The following is a 27,763-nucleotide window of genomic DNA, read 5'->3' as shown; positions in this document are numbered from 1 at the left end:
TTCAGAGAGGCATTATAATGTAAATGAATTTGATTTGTTCCCAGTTGTAAGTACTATGATTGAATTGAACAGGAGTAACACAAAATTGGCAATTAATACAAGTTACAGATGAAATTGTCAGTGGGACACAGGCCTGTATAAAATATGACTGATTATAGCAAAAGAAATAGTTACAATGAGCACGACTGTTCCCTGTGAAATGTCCGGTCTAAGTCCCAAGTTCTTAGGTGCTGGCAGCAAGTTTCCAAATGTCCCATTGTTCTGGCCCAAATTGTTTATCAAGGATGATTCCAGGAGGAGGAGGTGCTATTCCACCCACCTTCAAGCCAGCCAAGAAGTCCTTTGTCATGGTAATGTTTCAACATAGGGTTAGCAACCTTTAAAGCCACTTTAGCAGCATAATATATAATGGTTTTTGTTCTTTCCCTAACTCTTTCCCTAAAGTTTCAGTAGTAAACATGGTTCACAGAAAAAGAAAGGGCAGCAATGTCTGAAAGTCTTCTTTTGGAGGCAGAATGAAAGCCCAAGTTTGTAGGCCGAGGTATATGCCTAATTTTCCTGGGCCCAGTCAAAGGAAGGACTTCATAGCCTAAAGAAATGTTCATTAGTTTTCCCTCCTCCCCAGGGTGTGAGGCTTCCAGGGAGGGGGCATATGGATGGAGTCACTGGTTGATAGGACTGGTCTTTTCTCAGTCCATTTTATGACCTGTAATAAAGGGGGGTTTGGTAAGTAAGCCCAGTTAAGTCTGATTTGTTAATCTGGCTTGACCGGGGGGTCGCGCAGGTCAGGATAGCAATAGGAAGGTTTTCAGGACTCTGAGGCATTTCCTGTTGAGAAATCAGATTTTTAACTTGATTAGTGAGGGTTTTTATTTGTCCCCAAGAGGGGAGGTCATAGGGTTGATGCCGCCGAGGGCAGCGCTTTCTGGAGATCTTTAGAGCTGCCATGGCCCGTATTGGAATTTCTTCCTCCTGGGGTTCTTGTTGTTTCGTCTCCATTTTGAATGTCGGGGGCCCCCTTGGGTCGAATGTTTCGAGGAAAAAGTTTGTTGGATCCATCTGGGGAAATACAAGCATATCCCTTTCCCCGTAAGATTAATTTCCCAGACTTCTGTTGTTTATTGAACCCGTCTTGATACCAAATGGGCAGAGGCAGAGAAGTGTCCTTCAATTCCTCGAAATGTCTTTCTGCTCTTGTTAACATATTTCCCTGTGGTAGGTTTAAAAAATTTAAAACAAATAAAGCTGTATTAGTAACAGTTATGGGTTTAGTAAATATCTTATGTTGGAATCTAGTAAAGCCTGCTTTAGATAAGGAAGACAGTAGTGTACCTGTGTATTCCCCCTTCTTTAATGTTTTTATTTGTAACTTTACTGTGTGATGTGTTCATTCGACTATGTCGTGTCTGTGGATCAAAAGGAATACCTGTAATATGTTTAACAGAAAAAGATTGTAAAAACTGTTTAAAGTGTCTAGAAATGTAGGCAGGGCCATTGTCTGTTTTAATAGAACTAGGAGTTTATGGTGGAGGTTTCTATATTTTTTAATACAAAAACTGAATATATAGAATCAGAGGCTATATTAATGGGGTACGGATGTAGGCAAATAACTTGAATAAGAGCATATAATTTATTTTGTTGAGCAGAATGAAATTTAGTATGAAAGACTTTATAGTTTTTAAGAGACCAGAATGAAGCTTTGACGTTTTTAGTCCCATCTATATAAAAGAAATGCGAGAAATAATAAATTCAGTGTTTTTGAAGAAATTCCACAGCTACCAGAAGGATAATGAAATAAAACTTTTCCAAAATATTTTAGAAAAGCTAATTGGAAATCGGTAGAAGTTTGTAATGTGTTCTCAAATTGAGATTTATTTGTAATAAAGTTTTATTAAAGTATAAAGGAGATAGAGAAAGCTTCTGACATATAGGCATCAGAAGGGGGCAGAAAGAGCGGCCCCCTGCTAGTCTTTAGCCAGATGTCATATAACTACCAGCAGTCTGCCTAATCAGAGAAAGGAAATGTCTCAAACCTGAAGAGAATAGCACCAGGTCCCTCACCCACAGCATGCATTTTGAGATAACCTTGGCAGCAGGTGAGTTGTCCCCGTATCAAAATGATTGACATGAATCTTGAAGAAAGGCAGGTTTCCAAGCAAATAGTTTCATTAACAAAGCTTAAGAGAACATTTGCATGAGTAAAATATACCTGTTTGTCAAGTAGGTTCTGAGCCATAAGGCGGAACCAACTTGAAGATACAGTCTGGGGTAAGTGTATAGCACATTAACATAGCTTAAGACAAGCATTTCCATAAGAAAAATGCATTGGTTAACTCAGGGTTTGAGAATAGTTAACTTCAAGTGAAACCAGGTGTCGTTATGGCAACACAGTATTTTAAGAGAAACCTCCTTTTAAATTTGTATAGAGAAAGAAAAAAAAAAAGAAACATCTAGAGTTTGCTTCCTCCTGCCACTTAAGAGAGATAAAAATGTCTGACACTTGCAGCCTATTTTCTCCATTTGGAGACCCCTGGCCTTCCTGCCTGTTACATCAAACTAGGTTGGCCAAGTAAAAGACCGAAGGTTTGTGGGGGCAGGGCCCCAAAAAGTCCGGTAGGTATTCTAGAGGGGACTGCTTGAGGGTAAAGGAGAAAGTCATTTAGGGCTGGTATATCGGCCGCAGCACTGCCAGATGTTGAGGGTTTGAGGGAAAAGGTGGAATTTGCCCCTGGCTTTTGTTGAAGGGGACCTGGGGGGGGTCTCCTGCTTGGAGTTTCCCGGAATAGGTTTCCCTTCAATATCAAATTTAGATTTACACTCTTTGGCCCAATGCATTTCTCTATGGCAGCGAGGGGCAGATTTTTTGCAGGTTTTTTATTAGCTTTCTTAGGACAGCCCGTTTTTAAATGGTTTTTATCTCCACATGTAAAGCATCCTTCATTTTCTTTTCTTAAGGCAGCAACCATTGTTTCAGCTAGCATTTACATCTTTTGAGTTTCTGATCTTATATGGTGACAAGCCTTCAAATAATCAAAAATAGTCCCTGTCTCATGAATTGGAGCTATAGCCTTTTGACATACTTGATTTGCATTTTCACAAGCAAGTAATTTTTTTTTAGTTGTCTTTTAGCTTTTTTTTTTCCTATCTTTTTTTTTTTTTTTTCCAAATACAGTCGATCCCCAACAGGACCTGCAGGCCCAGGCATCCTCTCATCTAATTTCTGCCTCTGTAGATTTGCCCTTTCTGGGCATTTCACATCAACAGACTCCTGCAGGAAGTGGCCTTTTGTGTCTGGGTTCTTTCACTTAGCGTAATGCTTTGCAGGCTCACCCATGTGGCAGCAGAAAGCAGAAGTTCATCACTTTTCATGCATGTATGCTATTCCACTGTATGGCTACAGAATACTTTGTTTACCACCCTCCAGCTGACAAGACTTTTTAGGCTGCTCCACTATTTGGAGATTACAAACAGTGCTGCTGTGAAAGACCCGAAAGGAGAAGTATTTGTGTGGACATAGGTTTCATTTCTCATTTCTCCATGATGTCATTTCTCCTTCTGCACGGTGCACAGGCTAGACCCTTCCGGCAGTGTGGAATAGAGGCAGTTGAAGCAGTCCTCCTCTCCTTGGTCTGGATCTCAAGAGGCAAGCATTCACTCAGACACTCCTAGATGTGATGTGACAAGAGCTGGATGGTTCTCGGGGATGTCCTTCAGCACCACGACGATGATCCATTCTATCCCGAGATGGTTGACCATGGTTATTGATTTAGTTATTTACTTATTTGTCATGAACGGGTCTTGCACTGTGTCAAATGCTTTTTCTTTGTCTGTCAAGATGACAGGTGGTTTCCGTCCTTCCTTATATCAATATGCTGTTTCCCATAACTGAAGTTGAGTGTTGGTCCAATACTGCAATCCTGGGAACAATCTCGCACAGCCCTTTGCAAAATGTTTCTCGATTTGGTTTGCTGATACTGTGTTGAGGGTATATGCATCGCTATTCATGATAGATATGGGTCAGTAGCTTTCTGGTGATGTCAAGTCTGGCTTTGGTACCGGGCTAATACTGTGCTTATAGGATGAATTAGGAAATGTTCCCTCCTCCTTCCTATCTATGCAGGAAGAATCTGTGAAGGATGGGTGCTAGGTCTTCTTTAAACATTTGATAGATTTCACTGATGAAACCAGGCGGCCCAGGACTTCCTTTTGTGGGAAGTCTTTAAAAGAATGGTTCAATATCGTTGCTTGCTACAGGTACATTCAGATTTGTTATTTGGCCACTGCATTTAAGCCAACTCCCATCCAGTATTCTCTGGCCTGCTGGTTCCTATGGCTCGGTCTCTGGCCTAGAATTTGACTGGCAGGACATCTCTGCACATCACGGGATTCTGGCTCCTACTCTGTAACTGGGGAGAGTATGCTGTCTCAGAAGTGACCCCCAGGTCACCAACTCCCAATAGGCAGGTTGGGGACACAGACTTTGAGGTGGGGATGGGGTGGCACTGCTGATATCCTCATTTACAGCCACCCATCCATCCTCCGGGCGCCCTCATGCAGGCTGTGGGTAATTCTGCAGTTTGGACTGGCACAGCAAGGACCCAGAATACCCTGTCCCCTCCCCCACCATGTCCACTTCATCTACCCTGATCCTTGTCATTTTTCTCGTCTCCTAGCACCGCAGCCTCACAGGGGATCAGTGATGCACTCGCCACCACATCTAAGGGTGTCAGATCTCCTCTCTGCTTAATGACTCAACTCTCGAGGGCAGGGACTGGCCACGCAATTCCTCCTCACCTCCCCGTCTCAACAGCCGGCCTGGCATGGCATGGAGGAGATGTAACACATACAGTGAAAACCTTCATGATTGGCTAAATGAGGGACTGTGGATGGCGGGATCGACCTGGACCTGGGTTGGCTGCTGGAGTGAGCCCATTGCATCCCACCCTGGGGAACTTGTGCCAGGTGGGGATGACCATCCCTGCCCCAGTGCATTGTGGCTAGCATCAATGACGTACCTTATCCAGACCTGGTGTGCCACCAGCTGTGGACGGGCACCAAAGTCACCGGGTCTTCTCACTTCACCCCAGCCTTTACACAGGGTACAGTTGCGGATGCTCTGTCAGAAATAAACCTGCGCTCATATGGCCTATTAGTCTATGACAAAGGAGCCAAGAACATCCATCATGGAAAATGCTGTCTCTTCAATAAATGGTTATGGGAAAACTGGACCCTTTTCTTACACAACATTCAAAACTCAACAACAACTACACAAGATTAAAGACGAAATTGTTAGACCTTAAACCATAAAGCTCCGAGAAGAAGATGCAGCCAGTATGCTCTTTGACACAGTTCTTGGCAATAGTTTTTTTTTTGACATGTCTCCTCGGGCAAGAGCAACAAAAGCAAAAGTATACAAATGGGAGTTCATCAAACTAAAAAGCTTTTACACATCAAGGGAAACCGTCAACAAAAGAAAAAGGCAACCTGCTGAGTGGGAGAAGATATGAGCAATGATATACATCCGAAAAGAGGTAGATATCCAAAACACCTAAAGGACTCATAGGAGGTATTGGGGAAACACCCAAAACCCGATTTTAAAATGGGGCAAAGCACTGAATAGACATTTCTGCAAAGAAGAGATACACATGGCTAATAGACATATCAAAAGATGCTCAACATCTCCTCATCAGGGATTAGAAAATCAAGAGCACAGTGAAGTACTTCCTCATACCTGTCAAGTAGCTATTATCAAAAAGACAAGTAAGAAATGTTGGCGAGGATGCAGAGAAAAGGAAACCCTCGTGCGGTGTTGGTGGAAATGTATATTGGTGCAGCCGCTATGGAGACAATGAGGGTTTCCTCAAAAACTGAAAACCAGAACCACCATATGATCCAGCAGTTCCACTTCTCAGTATTTTCCTCAAGAATAGAAGAAACACTAGTCACAAAAGATATATATGCTCCTCTGTCCACTGCAGCATTATTTACAGCCAAGGGGAGCCAAGATATGGAAGGAACCTAAGCGCCCATCGATAGATGAATCAAAAAGGAAGAAATGGTATACACACACGCACAGTGGAATATTACTCAGCAAAAAAAAAAAAAAAGAACGAAATCTTGTCATTGTCGACAACATGGATGGACCTAGAGGATATGATGCCAAGTGAAACTAGGCACACAGAGAAAGACTAATACCGCACAGTTTAATTTATATGTGGAACCTCAGAAATAAAATAAGAGAACACAGGAAACAAGATAGAAATAGAGTCAGAGACACAGAGAACAAACTGGTGGTTACCAGAGGAGCAAGGAGTAGGGAGATGTGTAAAACAGGGAACGGATTAGGAGATACAAACTTCCAGTTATAAAATAAGTCATGGGAATGGAATGTACACACAGGGAATATAGTCAATAACCTTGTAATAAATCTCTGTGGTGACACATGGGAACCAAACTTATCATGGCAATTCATTTCATAATGTTTAAAAATATGGAATCACTTTGTTGTGCACTTGAAACAAATATAATATCATATGTCAACCTTGGGCCTCCCCGGTGGCTCAGCAGTAAAGTATCCTCCTGCATTGCTGGAAGTGCAGGAGGCATGGGTTGGATTCCAGGGTCGGGAAGATCCCCTGGAGGAGGGCGTGGCAACCCACTCCAGTATTCTTGCCTGGAGAATCCCATGGACAGAGGAGCCTGGTGGGCTACAGTCATGTCGTCGAAAAGAGTTGGACATGGCTAATGTGACTTGGCATGCACACACGCATGGCAACTTTACTGAAGAAATAAAGAGTGGGGGCTCTGAATGGAGGATGCCGAGGTTTGTGGGTCACTTTTTCTCTGGCGGCCTATGCGACTCTGAGCAATCCCCCTAACTTATCTGTCCTCTGCATTCTCACCTCATTAATTAGGATTGAAATCGTCCAAAATGATGGGTCTTTGAAGGAGGATTCAACAAGGTGACAGAAAGAAATACATTGAATGTGGTCTGATACCTGGTAAAAGATGAACAACCTTGAAATGCCATGTTAGCCCTGCTAAACGTGCCCACACTGACTAAATTCATGCCTCTGAGTTGCAAGAAGAAAAGCTCCCTTGGAGCTGGGAGACAAGTCCTGCAAGATGGGTTGAGCTCTGAAACTCTCTGATGAGATCACAAGTTCAGACTCCAATAAATATACCTGTTCTCAAGCGCCTCTGTCTGCAGAAGACGAATGGATTTCTGCAGAAATATAGCTCTGGGGGCTAGCTGAGAGCACAGACTGACAGACAGCAGAATTCATTTTCACTTCGGAAGAATCTCACAGGCACCTGCTGACTAGACAACATTGGGCTCCGAGTGTGGGGAGGAAAAGTACATTTCATCACTCATGTCTCCTGTAATGAAAAGGGAAGCTATTTGTTATTAGGGGAAAGATGTTTGTGAATCACAGATCTGAAAAAGGTCTTATATTCAGAATATGTAAGGAATTTTAAAATTGCAAAGGACAAAATGCAGTGAAGGAGGACAGATGCTTGTGCCAGGAATTGGGGTGTGGGAGGGGAAACCAGAAAGGGCATTTTTAGGGTGATGGACGTGGCCTGTGTCCTGGCCGTGGTGGTGATCACTGGAATCTCTCGGTGTGTCAGAGTTCAGAGAGCTGCACACCCAAAGACAAGCAGGCCAGGAATTCCCTGATGGACCAGTGGTTAAGAATGTGCCTGCAATATAAAATTAACACACAGAAACCTCTTGCATTCCTATAAACTAATAAGGAAAAATCAGAAAGAGTAATTAAGGAAACAATCCCATTCACCATTGCAATGAAAAGAATAAAATACTTAGGAATAAATTTACGTAAAGAAACAAAAGACCTGTATACAGAAAACTATGAAAAAAACTGATGAAAGAAATCAAAGATGACACAAACAGATGGAGAAATGTACCATGTTCTTGGATTGGAAGAATCAGTATATTACTACCCAAAGCAATCTATAGATTCATCACAATCCCGATCGAACTACCAAAGGTACTTTTCACAGAAGGAAAACAAATAATTTCACAGTCTGTATGGAAACACTAAAGACTCGAATACCCAAAGCCATCTTGAGAAAGAAGAATGGAACTGGAGGAATCAACCTGCCTGACTCCAGGCTCTACTACAAAGCTATAGTCATCAAGAGAGTATGGTACTGGCACAAAGACAGAAATATAGATCAGTGGAACAAAATAGAGAACCCAGAGATAAATCCACACACCTATGCACAGGTTATCTTTGACAAAGGACGAACAAATATACAATGGTGTAAACAAAGTCTCTTCAACAAGTGATGCTGGGGAAAATGCTCAACTACGTGTAAAAGAATGAGACTGGAGCACTTTCTAACACCATACACAGAAATAAACTCAAAATGGATTAAAGATCTAAATGTAAGACCCAAAACTGTAAAACTCTTAAGAGGAAACCATAGGCAGAACACTCTCTGACATAAATCACAGCAAGATCCTCTATGACCCACCTCCAAGACTAATGGAAATAAAAACAAAAATAAACAAAAGGGACCAAATTTACCTTAAATGCTTTTGCACAACGAAGGAAACTATAAGCAAGGTGAAAAGAGCAGGAGAAAATAATAGCAAATGAAACAACTGACAAAGAATGAATCTCCAAAATATACAAGCAGATCATGTAGCTCAATACCAGAAAAACGAACAACCCCATAAAACGTGGGCAAGAGACCTAAACAGACATTTCTCCAAAGACATACAGATGGCTACCAAGCACATGGAAGAGATGCTCAACATCACGCATTATTAGAAAACTGCAAATCAAAACCACAATGAGGTATCATCTCACACAGGTCAGAATGGCCATCATCAAAAAGTCTACAAACAATAAATGCTGGAGATGGTGCAGAGAAAAGGGAACCTTCTTCCACTGTTGGTGGGAACGCAAACTGATACAGCCACTATGGAGAACAGAGTGGCGATTCCTTAAAACACTGGGAACAGAACTGCCACACGACCCAGCAATCCCACTGCTGAGGGAAACCACCCTGAGGAAACCAGAAGTGAAACAGACACATGTACCCCAATGTTCACAGCAGCACTATTTACAACAGCTAGGACACGGAGGGAACCTAGATGTCCATCGGCAGATGAATGGATAAGGAAGTTGTGGTGCATATAAACAATGAAATATTACTCAGCTATAAAAAGGAAGACATTTGAATCAGTGCTAATGAGGTGGATGAACCTGGAGCCTGTTACACAGAGAGAAGTAGGTCAGAAAGAGAAGGACAAACACTTATATTAATGCACATATATGGAATTTAGAAAGGCAGTAGCAATGATTCTACATGCAGGGAAGCAAAGGGGACAGAGACGTACAGAACATACTTTTCAACCTGGTAAAAGAAGGCGAGGGTGGGATGATCTGAGAGAATAGCAGTGAAACATACACATTCCCATATGTAAAACAGATGACCAGTGCAAGTTCAATGCATGAAGCAGGGCACCCAAAGACGGTGCTCTGGGACAACCCAGAGGGATAGGGTGGGGAGGCAGGTGGGATGGGGGTTCAGGAGGGGAGGACACATGTATACCTGTGGCCGATTCATGTTGATATATGGCAAAAACCATCACAATAATAGTAATTATCCTCTGATTAAAATAAATTAATCATTAAAAAAATAAAACAGAACCCACCTGCCAATGCAATGGGGCAGGTGTTCAGTCCCTAGTCCAGGAAGATTCCACGTGCCGCAGGGCAACTAAGACTGTGTGTCACAACTACTGAACCCATCTGCTTCGACTACTGAAGCCCTCGAGCCTAGAGTCCATTCTCCGCAACAAGAGAAGTCTCTGAAATGAGAAGCGCATGCACCGCCACTAAAGGGTAGTCCTCCTTCTCCACAACTAGAGAAAGCCTCGTGCAGGAACAAAGACTCAGTGCAGCCAACAATAAATAGATAAATAATAAGAAAGAAAACCGGGCCAATCTTACTGTGTGTTCATTTGAAAAATCCAATGGTAGGTACCAAAGTAGGTGCATCTCTCTATATTCTTTGAATGATCATTATCTTGGGTGAAGCTAACAAAAATTACATCACAGGCTATATTAAAATTTTAGATCAGCTTCCCAGGCACTGCTCTTTTCTGGAGGCTTTTCTCAGAGAACTGTTACTTAGGAACTTTAGTCACCGGAACTGAGGCCTCCACCACATTCAAGGGCAGAAAGCAAAAGACATTAGGAAGACACGGTTCAAATCCTATGAGTTTATGAGTTGCCTGTGACCACTGGCTAGGATGAACACACATCCCAGAGTCTCTTCACATTTCAGGAACTGAAACCTGTATTTCAACCACTTAGTTCAGTTCTTTAAGGCCACTGCTGTCCCCTTAAACAAACACTTGGTGTGAAACACTTGGAAAATGACCTTAACCCAATTCACTCCCAACCTCTTGTCACATGTCACAAGGAGTCTCTCACGATGATATTTCCTCACCTAGAAAGCCAATTCTCAGATAAAGAAAAGAATTCACACACACACACCTTGTGAAGAAATACTGAGATTTTAGAAACTGACCCACAACTAACCCATGGTTCATCATTCTTTCCTCTCGTCTCCCTCCATCCACTCTGAGAAATGAATATTTGGCCATGCTGTCTGATTTGCCCACCACGTTACTCATACCACACACAGGATGTTGTTACAAGTGAGCCTATACACATGGCATTGACACCAGCCAGCCCTGCTGAAGTCGGCTACCTGGGGAGCAGGGAGGTGGCCGGGGCAATACATTCATCATCTCATTTCCTTCATCACCCTACCCCATTTCATTCCCTGCAGTCACCTGGCCCAAACGAATAAAGATCTCGCACCAAATCACTGCTTAAATGACCACTGCCTCAAGTTTCCTTCATTATCTCATGAGGCTTCTGAGGCCAGGGAACAGATTTGAGCTGAGATGAGTAAAACTAGAGAGACAGCCCATTGGCCAGAGATTCTGTTTGGAAGGTGATGTCTCTCAGTGTACTCTTTACGACCCCGTGGACCAAGGCCCGCCAGGCTCCTCTGTCCGGGGGATTCTCCAGGCGAGAATACTGGAGTGGGTTGCCATGCTCTCCTCCAGAGAAACTTTCCGACCCAGGGATTGAACCCAGGTGTCCTAACTCCCCTGCATTGCAGACAGATTCTCTACTGCTGAGCCCCCAAGGAAGCCCACGACAAACCTAGACAGCATATTAAAAAGCAGAGACGTCACATTGCTGACAAAGGTCTGCAGAGTCAAAACTATGTTTTTTCCAGTAGTCATGTACAGATGTGTGAGCTGGATCATTAAGAAGGCTGAGAGATGCTTTCGAATTGTGGTGCTAGAGAGATGACTCTTTAGAATCCCTCAGACACTAAGGAGAACACCCCGGCCAATCCTAAAGGAAATGAACTCTGAATGCTCACTGGAAGGACTGATGCTGAAGCTGCAATACTTTGGCCACCTGATGCGAATAGCTGACTCATTGGAAAACACCCTAGTGCTGGAAAAGATCGAAGGCAGGAGGAGAAAGGGGGAGACAGAGGGTGAGGTGGTTAGACAGCATCACCAACACAATGGACATTAATTTGATCAAATTCGGGGAGATAGTGTAGGACAGAGGAGCCTGGCGTGCTGCAGGCCATGGGCTCGTTAATCGTCGGACACGACTGAGTGACTGAACAACCACCACCACCTCCACCTTCCCTTTGAGCTTCCCTAAGGTGCCACCACCCCACTCTCAGCAGGGCTAAGAAGCTTTCTGTGTCTGTCAGTGGTGAAGGCTGAGACTTCTGTCTTCACACACTCAGCGCCCCCTGCTTAGGTTTGATGTGGGTCCTTAGAATGCTCATCACTCCCTCCCAGAGCTCAGCCCAGGGAGCCTTCTCACAACAGTCATGGAGCACCTACCCTGCTACAGAAATGGGAGTTGGAGCTGTTTACCCCTCTCAATGTGTCTTCTCCCTTTACATTCACTTCCACATTTCATCCTTGAGTCACCGAATCCAACTCTGCTCATCCCCACCTGGTCCCTCTAACAAGCTGCCCCTGCATCTCTGGCACATCTCTAGCACCACATGCACGGGGTGGGTGCAGGTACGCCCTGCGCCATGTATCTTCTTTCTCCTTTCTCTTCGGAATCTGTAGACTCCAAGACATCACAAAAAGGCCTCCAGATCGCCCACAAAGGGGGCGGTGCTGCAGGGGAGGCTGTGACTCCCATCCACAGCCGCCCCACTGCATCATGGGAGCCAAAAGAGCAAAGGTCTGAAAGTCCTAACACAGACATTTCCGTGGACAGAACGCCAGTGTCTTCCTTGGGACCTGTGAGCTGTTTTCTGGTTTGGGCCTATGGCGTCACTGACCTTTTTCACAACGCTTGCAGGCTTAGCTAGCCTTCCATCAGGACCTCTCTACTCCCCACAGCCCCCCACCTACGGTACCAAAGATATTACTTCTGACTTCAGTGCGCCGATTGGGTTTTCACCTGGCAGGGATACAAACACAACTTTTTTATGCTGAAACCTCAAGATACCTGAGGAGAACGAGTCTTCAGAAAGTCCATTTTTCAATTATAACAGAAAAACTGCCTATGTAACAATGAAGATACAACAAATTACAATACTAATAAAATGTTATTTGGAACTTATCTAGAAAGTCACACTTCAGAGAAAAAAACTTAGGATGTGGTCTACTGCCTTCCAGGTTTTGATCTCTGCATTTAAGAAAATTACGAGATGGGGGAGGTAATGTCTTCATGACATTGGATCTGTTGCTCTGTCTGTGTATCATTATATTATACTATGCTTATGCTACTTTCCATAATGATGAGGGTGCTCCACTAATGTTGGTCAGAGGAAGCACTGTTTAGACCTCGGTATGGACCAGGAACTGTTCTCTGTGATGTGTGCATGTTGACATGACACCCCATGGACTTTCACGCACTTAGGAGACACTGTATCCAATCCATACTCAGATCCATGGTAATGTTTCAGGAGGATGGACATGTTGATCTGCCTTTTGACCCAGAGTACACCAGACACTGCACTGTATTCCAGGTTGGGGGTCAGATCCCACACCTGGCTGTTTCTCTCTGGCCTGGGCACCAACCTGACTCAGCTCTTGCCAGCTAGGTGACTTTGTGCAGATGCATTCACCCATTATCATCTATGTGTGTCTGCTCCTCAGCTGACGAAAGGGATGATAGCATTACAGATGCTCACCTCACAGTGTTGCTATGAGTACTCAAAGACTTCATTATGCGTATATGTACGGAGAGCTACGCACGGTGCAGAAGGGGAGCTCTTCCTCCTGTGTCTCTTCACTTCTGTTTCCGCTTGTACTAGCAGCCCCCCGTCCCTGCCCCCACGCGTTCACCTCCCCCACCCCTACTCTGCTCTCTCTCCCCTGTGCCCCTGTCCTCAGACTCTCCATCCCAAAACACAGCTGAACATCTCACGACTTACCCCAGAAAATACCCATACCATCACCCTTGGATTAAACAATCATGAACATTAGCAGAAAAAAGAAGAAACACAATAAACGGGCAATGTTAAAACTACATAAGAAACAAAGCATTACTGATGAAAGTCTAACTACTAATATTTTCATACCTTCATCAGATTCAGATCTTCAGAATTTAATATATGAGAATTAGACTTGGCAAAACAATGACAGAAAAGGTAATGCAATGTGGTTCCTTAAATAAGACCTAACAAAATGGGGGCACGGGTTGAGAAATTCAATATAATTAGGATGTCAGTAGTCCCCATACAGGTCCAACAATTTCATACAATTCCAGTCAGAAATTCCAGCGGGAAATTTTTGTACATATAGACTAATTGAGGATAAAATTTCTGTGGTAAGGCAAATGAACTAGAATAGCCAAATGATTCTGAAAAACAACTTTGGAGGAGTAACACTAACCTGAAATTTACTTTGCATCTTCAACCAAAAGTTGTAAGCAACTAAGTGTCTATGAAGGGATGAATGGATACAGAAAACGTGGTGACACGGGTCAGAATGGCCACCATCAAAAAGTCTACAAACAAAAAATGCTGGTTAGGGTGTGGAGGAAGGGCAACCCTCTTATACAGTGGATGGGAATGCAAACTGGTAGAGCCACTACGGAGAACAGTGTGGGATTCCTTTATAAACTGGGAATAGACCTGCCATGTGATCCACCAATCCCACTGCTGGGCATACACCCCAAGGAAACCAGAAGTGAAACAGACACATGTACCCCAATGTTCACCGCAGCACTGTTTACAATAGCTAGGACCTGGAAGCAACCTAGATGCCCACTGGCACACGAACGGAGAAGGACGTTGTGGTACATAACAATGAAATATTCCTCAAGTATAAAAAGGAACACACTTGAGTCAGTTCTAATGAGGTGGATGAACCTGGAGCTTATTATACAGAGTGAAGTAAGTCAGAAAGAGAAAGAGAAATACTATATATTAACGCATATATATGCAATTTAGAAAGACGGTACCAATGACCCTACATGCAGGGCAGCAAAGGAGACACAGACGTAAAGAACAGACCCTGGGACTCAGTGGGAGGAGTGGGTGGGATGATTTGAGAGAATCGCATTGAAACATGCACATTACCATATGTGAAACAGACGACCAGTGTCAAGTTCCATGCATGAAGCAGGGCACCCAAAGCCGGTACTCTGGGACAACCCAGAGGGACAGGGTACGGAGGGAGGTGGGAGGGTGGTTCAGGATGGGGGGGACATGTGAAGCCCTATGGCCGATTCATGTTGATGTACGACAAAAACATCACAATATTGTAAAGCAATTATCCCCCAATTAAAACAAATTAACTTTAAAAGAGAAAATGTAGCAATATATACAATGGAATATTATTCAGTCACAAAGAAGAAAATTCTGCCTTTTGCAACAACATGAATGGACTTCAAAGGGTTTATGCTAAGTGAAAAAAGTGAAAGAAAGACATACATGGTATGTTCTCACTTATATGCAGAATCTAAAAAAGTCAAACTTACAGAAATAAGAGTTTAGAATGGTGGTTTCCAGGGCCTGTGCAAAATGTTGAATACAGGGTACAAACTTCCAGGTATGAGATGAATAGGTTACAGGGATCCAATGTATAGCATGGTGAGTATAATGAACAAAACTGTATACTACAGTGAAAGCTAAGAGGGTAGATCTGAGATGTTATTTCCTCAACAATTTTTAAAAAGGATTATGTGAGGGGATAGAGTGCCAACCCTGCTGTGGTAATCGTTTTGCCAAATATGTCTGTATCAAATCATCACATTGGCATCTTAAACTTACAGGTTATATGTCAATAATACCTCAGAAAAGGTGGACAAAATAAGAGAGAACTAAGTGTTTCTGGTGGGAGAGCCCCCAAGCTATATTCTGTGTCCCTCTGACATCTCCCCATCATTCTTGAACTTTCCCTTATTACTGATATGACAAGGTGAACCAGGCTCATTTATCCTTTCCTTCCTCAGCCTGGGAACCTGTCATTTAGTGGAGAAAGGGGTTCAGAAGCTAGGATCTGGGGACTGGTGTAATTATTGCCATTGGAATGTTGCTGTTTCCAGTAACTTGGGAATATATGTGTATACACAATCACACACACAAACACATAGACACACATCTATAGTTACATATCAGTCTAGCCCCATATGCACACCTATCGAATACAAGAAGTCTGCATGGAGACCTTTAATCCCAGTAGAATTCTTCAGATTTGTTCTAGTTTACTTCCTTTCCATAGTGGAAATTCCCTTTTCCAAAAATGACAGACGTGGCTCTCAGTATTCTTATGTATTTGCTGAGTTGATGAATCCCAATGCATATAAGTGATCCCTCCTCCACAAAAAGGTCCTCCTCACAATCTATGCGGAACCATCCCTTGCCCTTGACTTCCACACCTCACTCAAGCTTGAATCCATGAAGCAGTTAGCCTCCGTCCCACCCAATCCCCAGGGATATCCTTCTTTCCACCTTGGGCTCTGACTCCCAAGGCAGGGATGCCCCTTTACACATACACATGCCTTGCCTGGCAACACCTAACGACTTTAGGACTGACTTGCTCAGGCACAAAGAAGGGAAGGGAAAGAAAGGGTAGGGACAGGAAAAGGTGACTATGTCCTAATATAGTCAGCCAATCAATGTGAACTGGGCCAAACCCAAGTAATGGGATGAAGCCATTCTTTTTATTTTCCCCCTAGTTGTCCTCCAACTTCCCTTCCTGCCTCTGTCCTTTGCCCCAGTTCCTTTTTCTTCTTAAGTCCTGCCCTCTATCAAGAGTACCAATGTTACGAGGCATGATTCCCACATTATAACTGATCTCTGCTGCTTGGCTGACATTCAGTGTGACATCCCTGCAGCTGGGACACTGAAACTCTCTCTCTCTCTCACGATGGACCAGGTCTCACTCCGAATTTCAGGGATAGGTAGGTGAGACGGTGCAGGGCACACATTGGAGCCTTCAGTCCTTCATCTGTGAAATGCGGATGATCACAAATTGTGGGAGAAACAGAGACAGCAGCAACCAGACCCCTTTCAATGAGTGCTACATACCAAACCCAGTGCATCGCAGGACTCCTTGACATTCAGGAGCACGCCAAGTAGATTTCCATGCCAGGACAGTTGCATTTGTTGTTCCTTCTGCCTGGAATGCTCTTCCCTTAGATAACCCCATAGCCTGCTCCCTCACTTCCTCCAGATCTCTGCTTACTTGCCATCTTTCAGGGAGACTTTCCCTCCTTACCTTGAACAAAATAAGAACATCATACCTACATATACCCTTTCCCCTGATCTAGCACTATCTTTCTTCATAGTGCCTGCCACCCTTGATTTATTTACTGACCACCAAGTCTATGAAAGGAGAGACTTGGTCAGTTCTGTCCTGTCACAAACTCCTCCAGCAATGCTCATGTATATGAAAGGTGCTCAGAAAACATTTGCTGAAGGATAGTCTGAAGCGAGGCCCTTTGCACACATCGCTAACATGCACAGGTACCCTGCAAAACATGCACTGGCCCCACTGTATTAATTATGATACATACTGAGATTCCAGGAGACAACTGATATGCTCAACAACACACAGTCAGCACGTCAGGTTCCATGTCTTGGAATCATGTCTGCCAGTTTCCAAACCCTCAGTTCCTGGACAGAGACATCACAGTCAAGAACATAAGAGGTTTTATTTCTGACACAGAGACTCCAGACAGCCCAGATAGATACCCAGAGACACCAAAAAGAGCTCACTGAATCTCTGCACAGACAGCACACAACTTGTCTCAGACCCTCAAACACAGCTGAGACCATAACCATACACGCTGTGACAAAGACCATCCAAACAGACCAAAGTCTTCAAGACAGAAACAAATGAGAACTGCACAGATACTTCACACCATGGAGACTGACTCCCAGACCACTCGACACTTACCAACCTAATACAAAAACCCTAAACGGAAAGAGAACTTTTAATAACTCAAGAACATCATGTACCCTTCAGATAAAGTCCCCAGACAAATGGAAAACCTGCACCCTGTGTACAGATCCCCAAGCAGCTGAGACTTCGCACCTTTAGACAAACCCATCCTTAAAGCAGCTCAGAGACATCACAACTTGGGGCCAGAATCAAAAACTCGGAGGTCTCACAATCTCAGGTGCACACGCCTACAAAGGGATCTCACACCCAGGGACTGAAAGGCCAGAGAGCTCCAAAAATGCACACCCCAGAATACAGGCACACACATCCTAGGGACTTTGTACTATGGCTCACAAAATCCACTCAGATCAAATATCCCACCACTCACGACTCTGCCCAAAGGCTCAAGGAGATCAAATGTACCGAAACAGGACCTGTGTTGCAACACGTAGTGATACACAAGCCCAGGCTCCCTGGCACAGGTTAGTCTCCAGCGAGAGACAGCTAACTCAGAGACCTCTCCCTGGACATGAATTGCATGCATTTGTGCGAATATCCGTGCGCTGCCACACAATCCAGACTGATCGAGAGCTAAATAAGCCCGAAACGCCGTCACCATGCACAGCCAGCGACTGCGCCAAACCTCGCCACTAACCAGGGCAGCTATTCGACCCCTTCGGGAAAAGCAATACAACTCGGAGAAAAACTATGCTCTAAAAACTCGCGAACGGCAACAAGCCTCTCGTCCTCAGGTCCAGCTCTGCCATCCCAGTCCTGTAACGGCCAGCCAGCCAACGGGAACTGGGCAGGAGACGAAGCAGGGCGGGACTCGCGGGACTTCCGGCGCCTATCCGCGCCCCGGAAGAGCTCACTCCGGCGATCTCGCGGTGACCAATCAATGCCCAGCACGCTTCCTGACGCCAGACCCCAAACTGGCAGCCCAGCTCGCTCCGCAGCCGTCCCCCCTTGGATGTAACCATGTAGAAACGAAGGGGTGGAATTGGAAAAGTGACGAGGACAGCTGCCGCTTAATACCGGTGTCCACTCGGACTCGCATGCAGCGGGAAGCCGGAATGGAGTGAATGGGGATGGAGCCAGTGGTGCCATGGGTGCCTCCGCTAGGAACTCTGGTCGATGCCCGACGCGGGGTAAAGGTACTCTCTGTGTTGTCATAGGCCCTCTCCAATGGTACCTTCCAGAGTGGGTGGCCTTACCGCTACCCCTGCGTGGTACATCCCAGGACCGAACTGTTTCATCTGGCGCGCCCCTTGGTGGTGAGCCTGGGGAACAGCCGATGTAGATGCCGGTGGACCGCTAGAGGGTGGATGATCCTCCAAGGGTGGAAAGGCAAAGTTAGATGAAAACCCCGCCGATTGCTGCAATCTTGGACTCAGAAAAATGTCTCCATAAACTGAAGATTACTTCTCTGTAGTGGCCACTATCATAACAGGAAGCATGGAAAGCATTTTCTGTGTGCTGGGCATTGTGCTTGTTTGTGCTTTCCTGTTTGATACAGAGCAGGTCTCAATGTAGAAAGCCAGCCACAGTCCCCCAGCAGGCAGGGGAGAGAAAGCTTCGGACTGGGATCTGAAGGTCTGGGGTGGGGAAGGCCTCTGTCGTTGACTGGGAGTAATATGTGAGAAGGACAACAGGACTTTCCATTCTGTTAGGAAAGGGGTCAACTCCGAGGGGACCCAAGGATACTGCATAGGTGAGATAAAGACCATGGCTTTGTCACCATCTTGTCACCCCTGAATATGTTTCCTAGCGGAATCCTCAGCCTGTCTAGCTATGCCTCTCTCAACAAGTTTAAATTTGCTTAATCATTCCGACATTCATTCATCCTCTCCACAGTTTCTGTCAAGCACAACTATGTGTGTTAGGAAAGAGAAAATCAACCTTGGCTTCATGGAACTTACATTGTGTTGGGGTCATACAGCCCCAAAAGATAATTTATCGGGTGTTCATAACGGCTATGGTTAACATTAAACCGGGATAGTGAAATAGAGGGGATGATATCTAGAAAGAGTGGCCAGAGACCTTCCTTCTAAGATCGTGACATTTGAGCAAAAGCCTAGAGGAGATGCCTATCTGGTAGAAAAGTGTCCCAGACAGAGTTAAGGCCAGTGGAAAAACTGGGGAGTGGAAATCAGTGTAGAGTGTATGAAAAGAATGAGGAGGGCTATGTGACTGTCACAGCATGATGGAGAGAGAGCCGGGAGATCCGAGGAGAGCCGTGATGAGGGGCAGGTCCCCTAGGGCCTTCTGCCATAGGGGGCACCTTGACCTGATCCACAGGAGGGTTCTTACCAGAGAAGCCCCCAGGGTTCTTTCAGAGGCTCAGATCACACAATGATTGTTGAGGAGCTCTAGATTCATCCCAGGAAATCCACAGACCCTCTGTAGTTGAACATGCCTTTCCTGGAATCCCCTACACAAAAGGGGAATCCCCCCCTACTGCTCCCAGTGGAGACAGAGGAAGGACCCTCACGGTATGAGTGAGGTCACAGTCAGTCTCGTAAAGGCAAAAAAGGAGGATGTAACAGGCACAGAGATGGCAGAGAGAAAGACAAAGATAGAACATTGGAGAGGAACAGAGAGACTATTTCTAGCAGCAAAGGATTCCCAATTAGCACCCACCTATGGGCCCCATTGCTTTTTCGATGATCCCACAGATGTAGGCAATTTCATCTCTAGTTCCTCTGCCCTTTCTAAAACCAGCTTGAACATCTGGAAGTTCACAGTTTATGTATTGCTGAAGCCTGGCTTGGAGAATTTTGAGCATTACTTTACTATCGTGTGAGATGAGTGCAATTGTGCAGTAGTCTGAGCATTCTTTGACGTTGCCTTTCTTTGGGTTTGGAATGAAAACTGACTTTTTCCAGTCCTGTGGGCACTGCTGAGTTTTCCAGATTTGATGGCATATTGACTGCAGCACTTTCACAGCATCCTCTTTCAGGATTTGAAATAGCTCAACTGGAATTCCATCACCTCCACTAGCTTTGTTCGTAGTGATACTATTCCAAAGCCGTTGACTGTGTGCATCACAATAAACTGTGGAAAATTCTGAAAGAGATGGGAATAGCAGACCACCTGACCTGCCTCTTGAGAAGCCTGTATGCAGGTCAGGAAGCAACAGTTAGAACTGGACATGGAACAACAGACTGGTTCCAAATAGGAAAATGAGTATGTCAAGGCTGTATATTGTCACTCTGCTTATTTAACTTATATGCAGAGCACATCATGAGAAATCCTGGGCTGGATGAAGCACAAGCTGGAATGAAGATTGCCGGGAGAAATATCAATAACCTCAGATATGCAGATGACACCACCCTTATGGCAGAAAGTGAAGAGGAACTAAAAAGCCTCTTGATGAAGTGAAAGAGGAGAGTGAAAAAGTTGGCTTAAAGCTCAACATTCAGGAAACTAAGATCATGGCATCTGGTTCCATCACTTCATAGCAAATAGATGGGGAAACAGTGGAAGCAGTGTCAGACTTTATTTTTTGGGGGGGCTCCAAAATCACTGCAGATGGTGACTGCAGCCATGAAATTAAAAGACGCTTACTGCTTGGAAGGAAAGTTATGACCAACCTAGACAGCATATTAAAAGCAGAGACTTTACTTTTCCAACAAAGATGCATCTAGTCAAGACTATGGTTTTTCCAGTGGTCATGTATGCATGTGAGAGTTGGACTGTGAAGAAAGCTGAGAGCTGAAAAATTTATGCTTTTGAACTGTGGTCTTAGAGAAGACTCTTGAGAGTCCCTTGGATTGCAAGGAGATCCAGCCAGTCCATCCTAAAGGAGATCAGTCCTGGGTGTTCATTGGAAGGACTGATGCTGAAGCTGAAACTCCAATACTTTGGCCACCTCATGCGAAGAGTTGACTCATTGGAAAAGATCCTGATGCTAGGAGGGATTAGGGGCAGGAGCAGAAGGGGACAATAGCGGATGAGATGGCTGGATGGCATCACCGACTCAATGGACATGAGTTTGAATAAACTCCAGAAATTGGTGATGGACAGGGAGGACTGGCGTGCTGTGGTTCACGGGGTTGCAAAGGGTCAGACACGACTGAGTGACTGAACTCAACTGAAGTGCTGGGCCCCCAGCCCTGCTACTGGATGAGGTACCTATCTCTACAGGAGAAAAGAAGCTGCTCCCCCTCCCTGCACCCCCCTCCCCACCAGGGACTGTCTCTAGGAAATGACTCAGTTGCCCGTGGCCTGGCTCTTAATCATACTCTCTTGGCACACATCAGGGTCCTCTGCCCTGTCAAGACATGGAGATGATCCAGTCATGGGGAGGCTCATGCTGTACACAGGGTCCCTCACAACCCCTCCAGCCCTGACTGCCCTCCTGCTGACCTCAGTTCCAATGAATGCTTTAATGGGGGAAAGAGAGGCAGGGATCGCTGCATTCGTGGTGGAGCCTCATGCAAATTGGTGAATGTGAAGTTTCTCCCCACCTGCTGGGAGGCTCACCTCTGTATTTTCCACCACCACATCCCCAAGGAATGTGCAGATTACATTTGATGCATCAGGTGAGCAGCTGGGTGTGTGATGGGGAGACACAGAACATATCCTGATAGTGAGACAGTCACGGGGTCCTTGTGGCCCTGTGCCAACACCCCTCTCCCCCACTACCTGGCCAGGGTTCTGCTGAGTCTTCCCTGCCTCCTCCAAGGAGCCCAAGCCTGCATCCAGTTCCTCCTATCCTCATGAGCTGAGACCCTCCATCTGCACTGAGCCTTGGGCTCCCATCTGCAAATGGTGGCCTCTTTGCTGTGGGTTGGGAAGATTGAGTGAGTGTGTGTTTTCTGTGGGTTCTGTGAGGTACTCAACTTTTCTTCCAATAAATTTGTTTTTGTTTTTGTTTTTTTCAAAGTTAACCTTGACTGACACCAAGGACTTGAGCTATTTTAGACTTTAGACCACTCATTTGGTACAATGAGTGAGAAGTAGGTAACTGACATTTACAGAAAAGGGGTGGGAGTGCGGTGAGGAATTTGGGCTTGGTTATCTGGCCTAAGTCATGTTGAAAGCAGGGTTGGGAATTTGGCAGTCTATGAGTGCAGTGTTGAAATCATTTTTTAAATGGTCATGTAATATAGTAAACTGATGGCAATCATTAACTCTGGGAAGAGAAGGGATGAGGTGAGCAATGCACCTGGATATGTGGTTGGTAGGGTCTTTTAAAGCAAAAGATCCATGTCTTACAAGAGGACATCTAAGCAAAAATGACAAGAAGTTAGGTACTTTTGAGGGGCGAATCAATAGTATCTGGAATGGAATTCAATTTGAAAGCTGCTGCAGAATGGTGAAGGGAAAGGAAGGGATGTTGCTCAGTCGTGTCCGACTCTGTGCAACCCCGTGGGCCCACCACGCTCCTCCGTCCATGGGATTTTCCAGGCAAGAGTACTGGAGTGGGTTGCCATTTCCTTCTCCAGAGGATCTTCCCAAATCAGGGATCGAACCTCGGTCTCCCGCATGGTAGGCAGACACTTTACCATCTGAGCCACCAGGGAAATCCTACAGAATGGTAGGAAGGGCCTAAAAATTTCAAAGATTGCAGGGTGGACTGTTTAATGAAAGGAAACCATCATCAATCCCTTAGGTGATCAGCTCAAGATTCACCCTGAAACCTCCAAAACCATGTTCCAAATTTATGTCTTATAGTCACAGTGCTCATTCATGTAGCTGGAGAAGTTGCAAATTTGGTTTCCAACTTCAGGGTGTGTTGCATTCATATCCTCACCAGATTTGTTATGTGGATGTTAAAGAATGAATTGGTAATATGGTTGTAGATGCAGCAGTTTTTATTGCAAACATTATGTTTGCTCATAGTCTTATGCTGCCATTTTTCTTTCCATCACATAAATTTAAAGCTTCTCATGTCTGTTTTTGTTTCTGGTGTTGATAACTAATTAAATTCCAGTACTTGGCTTTGAAAACTTCCTAACTCCTAGTAGGAGATCTCTCACTGTGGTAAGAAGTAGGAAATAGATGCAGAAAACAGAAATTATTCTGAATCATAACCTGTTCCTGTACTGGTTATTTTGAAGAAAGGATCCTGAGAGACAGAGTTCAGAGATATTTGTTTGGCAGGACCTGAGAAATTTATCTTTTACCCTAGAATGATCTGTAATTCTGATTGGTTGTCCTTCATAATAATTTCTTGCCCCTTTAGTACTATTTAAATAAATCTCTCTCTTTTTTGTAAGGTGCATATATTTGCGAGTTTCTCCTTTACCCAGAAGAGGAGCACTGACTCTCACATTTACTTGTCTGGCAGTAAAAAGAAAAAACAAAATAACCTATGACTGTTGAGGTTCTTCTTGAGATGAAGTTTGCGAGTCGATGCCTCACTTAAAGTATCAGGACTAACTATATTATGGGAGGCTTTAGAAGACTTGAAGCATCTCCAGGCCCAAACCCAAATGAACCTTCCTTGGTAGCCTGAACATGTCTTCTTCCCTTGTGTGATGAGGTTGTTCCTACCTTGGCGGAGTTTGCTGATGTACTATCTTGTAAGGAAATCTCTAGTCTCTTCGTGTCTTGACATTCCCTATTGCCTTTAAACCTATAACTATAGTGGATCCCACTCGGGGGAAGTGTGGTTATAAGGTTATATCTTGTAGTTAGAGTTAACATATAGAAAAAGAACTAGAGGTAGTTGCTAGTTTGCATCTCATTGTCTGGGTAATATACTTGGAAAAGGATTCTGGGGAACCACTCACTGACCAAGGAAGGAAAGATACTTTGGATCAGGAGACTGTTATCAATATGAGTGTGCCTAAGAGAGGATCTAGATTAAATGTAGTGGGTCAGTCAGATGATTATTTTGACTCCTTACATTATCACATCGTACTCCTCAATATACCAACATCTGTGGTGTTACTGAATGCTTTGTACAATGTCATAGTACCTTGCTCGATACTAGTCCTGAACAAAGAAATTGTTTTATAACCCGTGTGGAATTACTGATCTTATTTTAGAATATATCTTATTATCCAGAAGCAGTTAGTTTTGTACAATATCTGAATAATTTACTGAAGTTCCAGCGATAGCATCTTTTTAGCAACTAACAAGTCTCCCTCTCTTGCACAGAATGTAGTCACAGACCTATAGTTATTTTTGTTTCATTTTGTTATTTCATTTTAACTCTGCTTGGGCCTTTGTGTCAATTTGTAGGCTCCACTGTTTAGTCTCTGTTCCTGCTCACTCCCCTGCTGCTCCTCTCTGATCCTTTGGACTGTTTTCTCTTCCACCCTTCACCCCCATCCTATTCCTGTATGATGTGATGTTTGATATGCTGCTACTTTGGCTGCTGTTTGCTGTTCAGTGTTTATACCAAGGCAAAGCTCTTTGCTTTGCCCCTTTTAAATCTGTTCAGTTTTGTTGTTGACTATACCAGCACAGGGTGTATAGTTTCCTAAGACTATTGCAAAACAAGAACTGACTTAGAGAAACTCTAGGAATAAACTAACTACCCTGCCTTCCAAGTCAAATGATCAGGAGAATGGGGTCGTTAATATCAATGGTGATACTTTGCAGATAAGTGCTTAGCTGCATGCCAAGGTGAAGCTAAAGACCAGTAGCAGCATCTTGGAGTCCTCTTATCAAGGAGCCTCCCTTGATGGCCTAGAGCTGGAAACACTTTTCCCACTGAGGCACAGAGGAGGAATCTGCTGAGTCCACTTGGACCAGGGGCCCTCAGGTGAGGGAAGGCCAGATCATGAAACGTAAACATTTGTCCCCCATAATTTGGGGGGTCAAGGCACCTTAGCTTTCTCACTAAAGATCAAAGTGGGGCAAATTCTTTGCCCAGAAAGGAACCCCACATCCCTCCACTCCCCAAATTTGCTTTCCTTTGAAGAAGCATTCGGACACCAGTGAGGACTATCAAGTGTTGAGCACAGTTGGGTCTCCTAAGAAAGTGGGAATGATAAAGCTGCTGTGTGTGCGCCATTTCTGCACCTGAAACCCAGACTGCCTGGAGGATAAAGGACTGAAGAATATGATGCCACCTGAAAGAAGGGCGTGTTGGGTTGCAGTTTGTGGGAGGCAAAGCTTGGGAAGCTGCTTGAGAATTAAAACTTGGCTTCTAGGGCTTGTTGGCCTCCACAGAGCAAGAGAGGAAAAACTCCTAATAAGTATGAAAATTCCAGTTATCATAGAATAAAAAGAAGAATATGCTCCTGGAGAAGAGTGAAGAAGTAGCTACAGAAGGAATGAAAAGGCTAAGCCAAAGTGGAAACAATGCCCAGCTGTGGATGTGTCTGGTGGTGAAAGTAAAGTCCGATGCTAAAAGAACAATATGGCATAAGAGCCAGAGGTGTAGTCAGAGAAATCAGTTACCGGTTCAGAGATTTAAATGTGCAGTGCTCCAAGCAATAAAAGGAAACAGAGGTATGCATTTATGTGTTTATTCCATGGAAGTGAGTAAAGCCATTGCCAGCATGACGGAAAACCCAGAAACAGAGAAGGGAATGGTTCATCAAAACATGTATAAAAATAGGTATTAAAAACAGCAATGTCTAGTTCTGTCATGAGTGTCTTTCTGAGACACATTCTCCACTAAGGGTAACCTGGGACTACCTATCACCACAGTTTGTGGATGCATAAGAAAGACTGCACTGGAAGGAAATAAACACAGTCTTCAAGCCCCTTTTCTCATCCTCCGGAGACTCTGTGGTTCCAGGACTCTACCTCAGTAGCCGGAAATCCTCAACCTGCACTGCACTCGCCCAACACAGGGAGCATGCGCAGGGCGTGCGCTCCCCTTGGCGCACATGAAGCTTGGTGCCCAGACGCCTTACTGAGCGCGTTCTGTGAGGAGCGTTGGGCCTCAGACGGACGTGTTTATTCAGTCCCGGTTCTTTCTGACTACTTGAGACGCACCAGGTAGGTCCACAGATCTGTCCTGTCTGGAGGTTAATTGTGCGTGTGTGTGAGGGGGAGGCGGCGAGTTTCGGCCGGGTCGGGCGGTGGGATCTGGGGCCTTTGAGGAGGAGGCCCTCTGAGGAGGAAGGCCTTCGAGGTCGTCATCTTACTCCTCACAGGTGTCGCGATGCCATAGTTCTTGTCTTGGTGGCAGGAGAGGAAGGGCTGTTGGCAGAGGAGGGCAGGGGGTCAGATGGCGGTGGGAGGAGACTTGCGGGTGCTATTTGAGATATCTGGTTCATGGGGGCCCTGGAACTGACGACATAGCATAGAATCCGGGGCCGACAGTGAGACCTGGGCAGGGGGCGGGGTGGGGGATTAAGGAAAGGTCTAGAAACCGGACCGCGGTGGGGTTGTGACTGTATCACGAGTTTTGTGGTAAGGTGCTGAGAAGTGGACCGGTTGCTCTGTATGCAGACTCACCTCAGCCACAGACACTGAGAAAATCCCCATAGTCAGGCTGTAAAGACTGAGCCTTTCTTCGTGTTCCAATGGAATTCCAAGGGAGCTGGGGAAAATAGGACTGGTGAATAGGAGTGTGACAAAAGCAATAGTCCCGAATTTTTAAATTCCCAGCAGTATTTCACTAAATATCTTCATGATGGAGAATTCTGTTGTGAAATCACACTTCCTCAGAAAAATTCTGTCTTCCTGTGTACATTAAGGTGATTTCTCTGCCAACTTAGTAAAGACACAAATGGCTTTGTAACCAACTGTGTTTGGTGTAATTTCAATGCATGTACACTCATACTTAACCAGAGTTTTCTTTTGAAAGTATTGTCACATTAAAAAAAATAATAAGTCAACATTTGGTCATAAAAGTTCTCAAATATAGCTGTACTTTTAAATACATTTTCTAAATCACAATATTCTACTTTCAGGGAGAAATATGAGTGGGCAAGTGGCATCAACTTTGGGACCTACAGGTCAAGATTCCTCCCAGCTGGATGAACCTGTGGTTGTGAGTATTTTACCATTTGATGTTTTCTATTCGCACAAATTTATTTTTGAGAAAATGATGTTAAGTAGTACAGATGCAGTGGTAAAGGTCTTCCATGTTGATAAAGGGTGACAGTTTGTCTTAGGAAGTAACATTGATCCAGATATGTTACAGTCTGGCATTGCCTGGATGAGTAAACTGTTAAATTCCCTGGAAACGTGCTCAGTGACTTCCTTCACCTGCTTATTAACAACAGATTGCATACTTCCATCCCAACATAGATTTAAATAGCTTCCAAAGTCTTTCTGGGTAATTCTTATGGGAGCTAACTCTTCTCTTATGGAAAGAGTAACTTTATTAAAAGTAAGTACATAGAATAGTGTTGGAAAAATGTTGTTAGATTTACTTATGATCAGATATAGCTGTGTATTTTG

The 27,763-nt window shown here is 44.5% G+C and overlaps 1 protein-coding gene and 1 long non-coding RNA gene across 11 annotated transcripts in view; one reads left to right on the top strand and one right to left on the bottom strand.

Moving 5' to 3' along the window:
* LOC122434999 (neurofilament medium polypeptide-like) overlaps positions 1 to 27,763 on the top strand; it is a 181,071-nt gene that overhangs the window by 52,448 nt on the left and 100,860 nt on the right. Inside the window, exons 1-3 of one of the 8 annotated variants that reach the window (XM_043458842.1) lie at positions 21,461 to 21,987; positions 25,001 to 26,350; positions 27,271 to 27,350. The exons of 3 other annotated variants lie outside the window; for them this stretch is intronic. In XM_043458842.1, coding sequence (XP_043314777.1) covers positions 27,279 to 27,350 — 72 coding nt within the window. In that variant the 5' untranslated portion in view covers positions 21,461 to 21,987; positions 25,001 to 26,350; positions 27,271 to 27,278. Of the gene's footprint in view, positions 1 to 18,361; positions 18,598 to 21,460; positions 21,988 to 25,000; positions 26,351 to 27,270; positions 27,351 to 27,763 lie in introns of those variants that run through there. 4 more of the 8 variants (XM_043458839.1, XM_043458838.1, XM_043458843.1 and 1 more) reach the window with 4 other exon arrangements.
* LOC122435012 lies at positions 94 to 18,176 on the bottom strand. 3 transcript variants are annotated; one of them, XR_006267542.1, is made up of 3 exons: positions 16,588 to 18,176; positions 11,446 to 11,522; positions 94 to 1,210 (listed from the first exon to the last, which is right to left on the bottom strand). It is a non-coding gene; the product is annotated as an uncharacterized LOC122435012 (long non-coding RNA). The 3 variants fall into 3 exon arrangements; XR_006267541.1 differs by lacking the exon at positions 11,446 to 11,522 and adding an exon at positions 5,016 to 5,154; XR_006267543.1 differs by lacking the exon at positions 11,446 to 11,522 and adding an exon at positions 5,016 to 5,116.

This window comes from Cervus canadensis, chromosome X (assembly GCF_019320065.1).
Source record: "Cervus canadensis isolate Bull #8, Minnesota chromosome X, ASM1932006v1, whole genome shotgun sequence".
Taxonomy (NCBI): Eukaryota; Metazoa; Chordata; class Mammalia; order Artiodactyla; family Cervidae; genus Cervus; species Cervus canadensis.
This window is presented reverse-complemented; position numbering and strand designations above follow the sequence as displayed.